The 10,850-nt window shown below is 37.8% G+C and overlaps 1 protein-coding gene across 1 annotated transcript; it reads right to left on the reverse strand.

Moving 5' to 3' along the window:
* Positions 1-8,955: 8,955 nt before the first annotated feature.
* LOC141519369 (mas-related G-protein coupled receptor member X2-like) lies at positions 8,956-9,867 on the reverse strand. Its single transcript, XM_074231629.1, has one exon. It carries the CDS (start codon positions 9,865-9,867, stop codon positions 8,956-8,958), a length of 912 nt encoding a protein of 303 aa, XP_074087730.1.
* Between the last annotated feature and the right edge of the window lie 983 nt (positions 9,868-10,850).

Below are 10,850 nucleotides of genomic sequence, written 5' to 3' on the forward strand. Positions count from 1 at the left end.
CCCAATGAATCAATGAGACTATAGGATTCCATCAAACAAAGCAAAAAGGTTGAAAAAAATTGAAGAAAACATAAAGTACCTTTTAGGAAAAATTAAAGACATGGAAAATAGATCCAGGAGAGAAAATTTATGAATTATTAGACTATTAGCAAACCTAGATCAAAATAAGAACCTGGAAACATCTTTCAGGAAATTGTCAGGGAAAAACTGTCTAAATCTGCTAGAAAAAGAAGAAATAATAACTATTGAAAGAATACACAGAACTCTTCCTGAAAAAGACCCCCAGCCAAATTCCAGAATTCTGAAATCAAGGAGAAAATACTGTAAGCAACAAAAGAAAAGCAATTTAAATACATTCTCTGAGAAGGACATCCTATACTGGGTGGTCCAGAACGGGTGTCTCCCATATCTGACAATCAAGTGTAAACTTCTTAAGCAGAACCTTCAGAGTGTTCCAATACTTAGAGGAGCATTTAGAAACTCTATGGTAATTAAATCAGAAGGGGCCTTTGGGTAGAAGGTGAGAACTTACTTAGAAAGGTGGCACTTAATCCATACTTCATTTAATAAGGTTTTAAGTACCATGGTTGGGGAACTAAAGGGGGGGAGTATGGGAGAGATTCTGCTTAGGTAAGGTACAAATAGTTCATGAGATGATTCAACTTTGCATGATGCTTTGGCTCATGAGGATTGCATATCCTTAGAGGGCAACTGAAAAGGGGATAAGGTATAAAAAGATTATTATTTAATGTAATTCATTACTCTTGAGAAGTGTATTTCTAATGAGACAGAACAGGGGAGAGTACTTAATGATTATGAGCCAATGCTGTGTATTAAACAGTCAAGCAATCAATCATTCCATTGTACTTTGATGGATGGCACTTTGATTGACAGTACTTGCATGATAGCACTTCTATTTATAAATAACTCTGGGTGAAGAGGCACAAAGAGATATTATAGTACAAGGGAAAAGAAGGGAGGGTATGAACACTATTCAATAGATTTGGCCCAGAGGCCAAAGATACATTTCCACTTAGGTTTAAAAATCTATCCTATTCTACAGGGAATTTAAAAGAAAAGTTAAAGGAGAAGGGGAGTAAAACTTTAGTGAGGAGGAATAAGATGAAAGAAAAGAGAAAAATATAAATGGAGAAAGCTGGAATGGAAGGAAATACAGAATTAGTAATTTTAACTGTAAATGTGAATAGGTTGAACTCTTCCACATAATGGAAGTAGATAGCAGAATAGAATAAAAAACAAGAATCCTACAATATGTTGTTTACAAGAAACACCTTGGAAGCACACAGATATACACAGGGTACAGGTAAAATACTGGAGCAAAATATATTATGCTTCAACTGAAATAAAAATATCAGGGATAGGAATCCTGATCTCAGATAAAGCAAAAACAAAAATAGATCTCATTAAAATGAATGAGGAAGGAAATTACATCTTCTTAAAATGCACATAGGCAATGACGATATAAACATGTATGCACCTAGTGGGAGAGTTTCCAAATTCTTTTTTGTTTTTGAGAGGGGGAAAAATAGTGTACTCCACTCTGCGTTCAGATACCGTCAGATACCATCAACTCTGTCTCTGGGATGGGTTTTATTCTTTATCATGTCCATCAGAAAAGTTGCTTCAATATTTTTTCTAAAAGTTTCTATTGCTAACTGTATTTCCCTTCATTCTATTCTTCCTCATTCTCATTTATTCTCTTCTTTCTCTCCTATCAGCCTCCTTGCCCTCAGAAATGTATTGTATCTGACATACTTTCCCATGATGTTCCTTCCTTTCTATCACCTACACTCTCCCTCTCCCTTCTCCCTGTTCCCTTTCTACCATCTTTTTCCTCTCCTTTTTCTTCTAGGGTAAGATAGATTTCTATATCCTATTGTGTATCTTATTTCTTCTCTGATGAGAAATGGAGGCTCACTCATCCCCTCTCACCTTCTACTCCATTGCAAAAGCCTTTTCTTGACTCTTTGATGTAAAATATCCTGGCACATTCTACCTCTCCTTTCCCTTTCAGGCAGTACATTCTTTTTTCACCCATCGACTCTATCTTTTTAATATATTATACCATTATATTCATCCGCCTTTGGTGCCTTGTTTGTATATACTCCTTGTAATTGCTCTTATAAAGGAGAAGATTCATATGAGTTATCAGTATCTTCTTCCCATGAAGGAATACACATAGTTCAATATCTTTAAATCCCTCATAATTAGCTCTTCCTGTTCACTCTCTCTATGCTTTACCTGAATCCTGTACTTGAAAATCAAACTTTCTGTTCAGCTCTGATCATTTCAACAGGAAAGTCTGAAAGTCTCTATTTTACTGAATGTCCACCTTTTCCCCCAGAAAGAAGATATTCAGTTTTTCTGGGTAGTTGATTCTCAGTTGTAATCCAAGGTCTTTTGCCTTCTGGAATATTATAATTCAAGTTCTATGACTCCTTAATGTAGATGCTGCCAAATCTTGTGTAATACTGACTATAGCACTATAGTAATAGAATTGTTTCTTTCTGGCTGCTTGTTGTATTTTTCTCTTTGACTTGGGAATTCTGGAATTTGGCTATACTATTTCTGGGAAGTATTTTTGGGGGGATCTTTTTCAGGAGGTGATTGGTGGATTCCCTTAATTTCTATTTTGCCTTCCATTTCTAGGCTATCAGGGCAATTTTTTTAAGGTTTTTGCAAGGCAATGGGTTTAAGTGACTTGCCCAAGGCCACACAGCTAGGTAACTATTAAATGTCTGAGGTCAGTTTTCAACTCAGAGCCTCCTGACTCCAGGGCTGGTGCTCTATCCACTGCACCACCTAGCTGCCCCTTGGATTACTTCTTGAGAAATGAAGTCTAGACTCTTTTCCTGGCCATGACTTTCAGGTAGCCTGATAATTTAAAAATTTTCTCTTCTGGATCTGTTTGAGATATTTCCCATCTTCTTCTAATTTTCCATTCTTTTGGATTTCTTTTATTTTTTCTTGATTTCTCACAAAGTCATCAGCTTCCCTTGGCTCCATTCTTCATGTGAAGTAGTTATTTTCTTCAGAAAACCTTTTCATCTGGCCAGTTCTGCTTTTTAAGGCATTCTTCTCCTCATTAGCATTTTAGACTGTTTTTTAATTTGATCTAAACTGGTTTTTAAGAAGTTATTTTCTTCAGTATTTTTTTTATCTCCTTCACCAGGTTTCTGACTTGGTTTTCATGATTTTCCTGCAACACTTTCATTTCTCTTTCTAATTTTTCCTCTACCTGCCTTACTGCCTTTTCAAAGTCTTTTTTGGGCTCTTTCATAGCTTGAGATCAATTGCTATTTTTCTTGGAGGCTTTGAATATAGAAGCTTTGACTTTGTCATCTTCTGAGTGTGTGTTTTGATCCTCCATGGGACCAAAATAATGATCTATGGTCATATTTTTTTTCCCCTGTTGCTTGCTTATTTCCCCAGTCTATGACCTGATTTTAACATACTTCCAAAGCTTTTGGGGGTTGGTTATCATCCCCCCCCCCAGGGACTTTAATTCTGTTCTTCTGATCTGTGCTCTGGTCTGTGGATGACCACAGGCACTACCTTCTGCCTTGGAGCTGTAAGGAGGATCCCTGCTCCTCTATGGTAATATGGGGCCCTGGATCTGAGCAATGCAGTAGAGTCCTACCCTAAGGATAGCAGAGAGACCTTTGCAGTTTCCCCCTAACCCCTTACCATTTGTGGGCTAAGTGCTCTGGAAGCAACTTCTGGTTATTGCTACAGGTGCCCAGAGTGGGGCTGCCCTGAGGCCTACTAACTCTGGTGCAGCAGAGTTCTCCTGTCAACCTTCCAAGGTGTCTCAGCAATCCCTGGGCCAAGAGATATGGAAACAACTCTCACTGCCTTAGATCCAGGCACCCTCCTCCCCCAGGGACCCAGGCATTCCTTGAGATTTTCCTGGAAAGCTGGAGTTGGTATGTTCTCATACTGCGCAGTGACCCTGGGTTCCCTGTGACTCTTTCTAACCATAGTCCTGGTGGAATAGACTTTTCTCATGGATCTAAAAAATTTGAGAAATTGTTTTACTCCTTCTTTCTGTGGGTTCTGCTGCTCTAGAATTTGGTTAGAGTCATAATTCTTTTTTTGGGGGGATTTTCTGGGAATTCTTGCCTTCATGTGCCATTTCAGCTACACCCTATAAGCTTTCAAATTCTTAGAGGAAAAGTTGAATGAATTCCAAGATGTAGCCAGCAAAACTTTAATAATGGGAGACCTCAACCTCCCTTTCTCAGAATTAGATAAATCTAACCCCCTAAATAAATAAGAAGGAAGCACAGAAGGTGAATAAATCTTATAAAACTTAGATATGATAGACCTCTAGAGAAAACTCAATGAGAATAGAAAAGAATATAACTTTTTCTCATCAGTACATGGCACCTATTCCAAAACTATGTATGAGGGCATAAAAACTTTATAATCAAATACAGAAAGGCAGAAGTAAAAAAAGCATAAGTTTTAGATCATGATGCAATAAAAATTACACATAATAAAGGGCCATGGAAAGATAAATGAAAAATTATTTGAAAACTAAAAAAAGTTAACTTTAAGGAATGAGTGGATCAAACAAATTATAGAAATAATCATTCCATCCAAGAAAATGATAACATTGAGAAATCTACCATAACTTAAGGGATGTAGCCAAAACAATTTTTAGGAGAAATATATATCTCTAAATGTTTATATGAATAAAATAGAGTAAGAGGAAATCCATGAATTGGGTTTGCAGCTAAAAAAAGCTAGAAAAAGAACAAATTAAAGATCCCCAATTAAATGCTAAATTAAAAATTCTAAAAATCAAAGGAGAGATTAATAAAATTGAAAGCATGGAAACCATTGACCTAATAAATAAAACTAACAGTTGACTTTATGAAAAAGCTAATAAAATAGATAAACCATTGGTTAATTTGATTAAAAAAAGCAAGAAGAAAACAAAAATACCAGTATCAAAAATAGAAAGCATGAACTAACCATCAATGAGGAAGAAATTAAAGAGATAATTCAGTTCTATTTTGTTGAACTGTATGCCAATAAATTTGATAACCTGATTGAAACAGATGATTATTTACAAAAAACAAAAACTTCCCAGAGTAACAGAAGAGGAAATTCAATACTTAAATAACCTCATTTCAGAAAAAGAAATTGAAGAAATCATCAATAAACTCCCTAAGAAAAAGTCTCCAAGTCCAGATGGATTTACAAGTGAATTCTACAAATCATTTGAGGTACAAATCTACATAAATAATTTAAAAACATAGAAGGAGTTCTGCCAAATTTCTTTTATGACGCCAATATGGTGCTGATATTAAACTAGGAAGAGCCAAATCAGACAAGGAAAATTATAGACCAATCTCCCTAATGAACATTGATGCAAAAATTATAAATAAAATTTTAGCAAAGAGACTACAGCAAGTTATTACTAAGATAATACACTACGATCAGGTAGGATTTATACTAGGTTGGCAGAGATGGTTCAATATTAGGAAAACACCCCACATAATTGAACTTATCAATAACAAAACCAACAGAAATCATATAATTATCTCAATAGATGCTGAAAAAGCCTTTGAGGAAATAGAACGTTCATTCTATTAAAACACTAGAGAGTAAAAGAATAAATGGAGCTTTCCTTAAAATAATAAGAAGTATCTATTTAAAACCACCAAAAAGGGACAGCTAGGTGGTACAGTGGATGTAGTACTGGCCCTGGAGTCAAGAGGACCTGAGTTCAAATCTGACCTCAGATACTTAATAATTGCCTAGCTGTGTGACCTTAGGCAAGTTACTTAACCCCATTGCATTAAATAAATAAAAACATTAACCCCCCCACCACCAATTATCATATATAAACTACAAGCATTTCCATTAAGAACGGGGGTGAAACAAGGATGCCCATTATCATCATTACTATTCAATATAATATTAGAGATGTTAGCTTTAGCAATAAAAGAAGAAAAAGAAATCGAAGGAATCAAAATTGGCAATGAGGAGACAAAGCTTTCACACTTTACAGATAATATGAAGGTATATTTAGAGGAACTAAGAAAATCATCTTAAAAAAACTACTTGAAACAATTAACAAATTCAGCAAAGTAGCAGGATATAAAATAAACTCACATAAATCATCAATATTTCTTTGAACAACAAAGTCCAAGAATAAGAGATAGAAAGAGAAATTCTATTTAAAGAAACTGCAGACAACATCAAATACTTGGGAATCTACATCCCAAGACAAACCAGAAACTATGTGAACACAATTGAAAAGCACTTCTCACACAAATAGTCAGATCTAAAAAATTGAAAAAAAATGTCAATTTCTCATGGTTAGGTTGAACTAATATAATAAAAATGATATTTTAATCCAAATTAAATTACTTTTTCAGTGCCATACCAATCAAACTACCAAACAACTATTTTACCAAACTAGAAAATATAGTAACAAAATTCATCTGGAGCAAGAAAAGGTCAAGAATATTAAATGAAAAAAATGTAAAGGAAGGTGGCCTAGCTCTACGAGATCTAATACTATTCTATAAGGTGATAGTCATTAAAACTGCCTAGTACTAGTTAAAAAATAGAGTAATGGATCAGCAGATTAGAATAGGTTCAAAAGAAATAGTATTAAATGGCTGCAGTAATCAATTGTTTGACAAACTTAGTTTCAGGGATAATAACTTACTATTCAACAAAAATTGTTGGGAAAACTGGAAAATAATGTGACAAAAATTAGGCATAAATCCACATCTCATGCTCTATACCAAAATAAAATCAAAATGATGACAGGATTTAGACATAAATGGTGATACCATAAGCCATTTGGAAGAACAAAGAATAGTTTTTTTTCTCAGATATATGGAAAGGGGAGAAATTTATGACCAAGCAAGAAATAGAATATATTAAAAATTGCAAAATAGATGATTTTGACTGTATTAAATTAAAAAGGTTTCGCTCTAATAAAGTCAATGTTGCCAAGATTTGAAGGAAAATAGAAATCTGAGATGCAATTTTCAGGGGTTCTGATAAAGGTTTCAGTTCTAAAATTTATAGAAGATTGCATTAAATTTAAAAGGTTACAAGTCATTACCCAATTGATAAATGGTCAAAGGATATGAATGCACAGTTTTTAAATGAAGAAATTAAATCTCTATATAATCATATGAAAAAATGCTACAAATTGTTATTGATCAGAGAAATGCAAATTAAAACAATTGTGAGATTCTCCCTATCACCTATCAGATTGGCTAAGATGGCAAAAAGAGAAAAATGATTAAGGTTGGAGAGGTTGTGGGCATATTGGGACATTATTGCATTGTTGGTGGAGTTGTGAACCAGTCCAACTATTCTGGAGAACAATATGGAACTATGCCCAAAGAACAATAAAACTGGTCGTACCCTTTGACATAATTCATTATAGAATATCAAAAGTTTAAAAAATCATATAAAACAGTATTCTGTGCAGGGAGCGATAAAATATGGGACCTGAAACCACTGAGGAGAGTAAATTAAGAGAGGAATAAAACGGAGGCTGAATGATTGGGAAATTCTCTAGGAGATTGTGAGTTGTATGTGCACATGATATATGTATATTGAGCATTAGTGTTGAGTGACATATGTGCTGGGTTTGTGTGTGTGTATGTGTGTGTGTTTGTGTGTGTCTATGATATATTTCTTGTGAGATGAAATGTCCCCTTCCCATGTTTTGGTCTCATTAGAGTGCATCCTGTCCTCTAACACCCCTACAATCCCTGTCCTCATCAGGAACTGAGTCATGGAGCATGAAAGAGAGACTAGAATAGGGAGTCCAGAAACTTAGAAACCCAGAGACTCAGAAAAACAGACCTGGACAAACAGACAGGAAACAAGACAAAAAGCTGAGCCTCAGTCTTGAACTTTACAAGGAGAGAAATATTTAGGTCAATCCTCTAATGGGAGTGGAAAGGGGAAGGGAAAAGAGCACTAGCAGTGAATGGGGGGGCTTAACTGACTGGAAACTCCCCTTTGTGGAGAGAGAACTTTGTAGATCCAGCCTGAGAGAAGACCTGGTGGGTAGCAAGGTCTTTGGAGCCTTGAAGACTTCTGACTTTCTATTTTCATTGATAGAGATTAACAAGGAGAGGAGAGGGTGGCATGGGGTTTTAGAGGATGTGTTTTTCTTCCTGTACTCTTCCAGACAGGAACAGTGGCTATTTGTTGGAGTAGACCTCCTCTGAGTTGGTGGCACATGAGGCCCTGGACCTCATTCCTCTGGTAAATGAGTCCTCTGTGAATGAGGGGGCTCCAAAGTACACAGAACATTGGGCCTGCTTTGGCAACCAATCATGTGACTCTTTGTGACACCATCTGGGCTTTTCTTGGCAAAGATAAAGGAGTGATAGGACATTTCTTTTTGTTTGTTTGTTTTTTTAGTTTTTTGCAAGGCAATGGGGCCAAGCGGCTTGCCCAAGACCACACAGCTAGGCAATTACTAAGTGTCTGAGTTCGCATTTGAACTCAGGTCCTCCTGACTCCAGGGGGCCGGTGCTCCATCCACTGTGCCACCTAGCTGCCCCCAGGATGTTTCTTTTACAAACATTTTATAGAAGAGGAAACTGAAGTAAAAGAGCTAAGTAACTTGCACAGGGTCACACAGCTGGTCTTTCAGACCATATTTGTGCTCAAGTGATCCCATATCAGTCCCTAGAATTCTGTCCTTTGCCCTGCCTAGCTCTTTGGCACATAGACAGTACTTAAGCACTGTTTGTTCATTACTTAAGGGATCAAGCCCTAGGCATCAACATAAGGGATGGAAGGAGGAATCTTGGTTTGCCTCCCAGAATGGTGGGAAAGGAATTGCAACTGGGCCTGAGGCAGGGGCTGATTTCATAGGCACCTGTGTCTGAGCATTTTGTTCTTAGCCTCAGAATGAAGTCTCTGGCTCATGATGCCTCACAAATCCTGGTCATCTCCAAGGGCCCTCTGGAGCACCACCCTAAGGGTCTCCTTCCCTCTTTTATGCTTTCGTCTGCCAAGGAAGAAGTAAATGAAGGGGTTGGCACTGCTGTTCACACAGGCCAGGAGCCAAGGGAGCCAATGAGGCAGGGAAACTCTGTAGTAGAGCCATAGAAAATCCATGATCCCCAGTGGCACGCCGCAGAGCAAGAAGACGAGGACATTGAGCAGGACCAGCAGGTAGAACCTGGGGGGCTGCCGGCACCAGGAGGTACAATGGACCCTCAGCAACAGAGTCAGGCTGTTCACACATAGGACACAAGTGAGGAGGAGGAACCACACGAACTCAGTGATGAGGAAGGCACTACAGAAATGGGGACTATACATTTGATAAAGAGCCACAAAATATACTACCTCAAACAGGCTGGCCAGAGCCCAGAGGACAGTGCACAGAGCTGTAGACAGGTGCTTGGGCCGGTGACATCGGTACCAGACTGGGAAGAGCACAGAGAGGAAGCGCTCGGTGCTGATCACGGCCAGGAGGCTCAGGCCCACAATGTAGAGCATGTACCTGAGGCAGAGTACTATAATGCACATTAAAGAAGAATAAAAATACCTAACGAAATAATTTATGATGGTCAGAAAGGAGCAGCAGAGGAAGAGGGCATCGGCCCCAGCCAGGTTGAGGATGTAGACGGAGAAGGGATTCCTTGGAATACGGAAGCCCAGGAGCCACAGGATCAGGCTGTTTCCCACCAGTCCAACCAGGGCAATGAGCAGAGAGAGGATCAGCATCCAGTCACCTAAGGGAAATTCTCCAGGAACCCCAGGAACAAAACTGTGATTTTTACTTCTCCCCGTTGTGTTTTCGTGAACATATTCCCATTTAGATTTGGGGCAAACAACCATGGTGGGTGGTCCCAGTGTCAGGAAGCCCTGCTTCTCTCAGATGTCCTGGGGACACAAAAATATGGAAAAGTATCAGGGATTTTTCCAGAGCTTTACTCCCTTCTCCACCTCCAAGTGTTAGAGTCTCTCTCCTAGATGGTGCCACAGCATAGAGAGGCATGGGCCTAGAGTAAAAATAATTTTAAATCTAGTCTCAGACATTTACTAGAGAAAAAAAGGGATTATTTCACTAATATTTATAATGAATTATTCAACTTCAAATAAGCCTTTAACCTTCCTATTTCCTCATTCAGAAACTCCAGGAATGGAGATTATTGAATTTCTCAAAGACATTGCTGATGAATTAGATTGCCTAAATTTTTCTGGTGCATGTGGAATGCACTTAACTTCAAGGCTTTACAAAGAGAATCTTATTTGGATGGAATTCTTAACCCACCATTGTTTCCAGATAGCTGGAGGCAATTGAACCTCAGCTAGTGGAGCTGAAGATATTCAGTCCAGGTCCTTGTCTACCCTCTCCTTTATTGTTAACCCATCAGAGTAGATTTCCATCCTCAGGCACACTCCCTTGTCCAAAAACTTTACATATTCAATGTTCTCCATGGGACATCTTTGATTTCCAGAAGGGCCACAGACCTCATTCTATTATTTTCTAGTCATAGGTAATAAGTTGATTATTAATCATCCAGAAATTGTCTCTAGGATAATTAGTCACATTAGATGTGCGACCCTGCACAAGTCACTTAACAGCTGTCTCCTTCAGATTCCTCAACTGTTAAGAGGCCAGCAGAAGTACCAACCTCACAGAGTTTTTCAGAGGATCAAATGTGTTTAACACAATGCTGGCACATAGTAAGACCTTTAAAAAAGTGGTTTCATTTTCACTTCCTCCATTTCTCTTCTCATGACATGTTGATGAGATCTAGAAATGTGGCTCCTGGAGAAGATTGGGGGCACACTTTTCTCTCCTTTCTTCTCTGATT

Source organism: Macrotis lagotis, chromosome 3 (assembly GCF_037893015.1).
Source record: "Macrotis lagotis isolate mMagLag1 chromosome 3, bilby.v1.9.chrom.fasta, whole genome shotgun sequence".
Lineage (NCBI taxonomy): Eukaryota > Metazoa > Chordata > Mammalia > Peramelemorphia > Peramelidae > Macrotis > Macrotis lagotis.

Excerpts from the sequence above, each read along its gene's own strand:
- LOC141519369 (XM_074231629.1), bottom strand. The coding sequence starts at position 9,867 with ATGGTTGTTTGCCCCAAATCTAAATGGGAATATGTTCACGAAAACACA.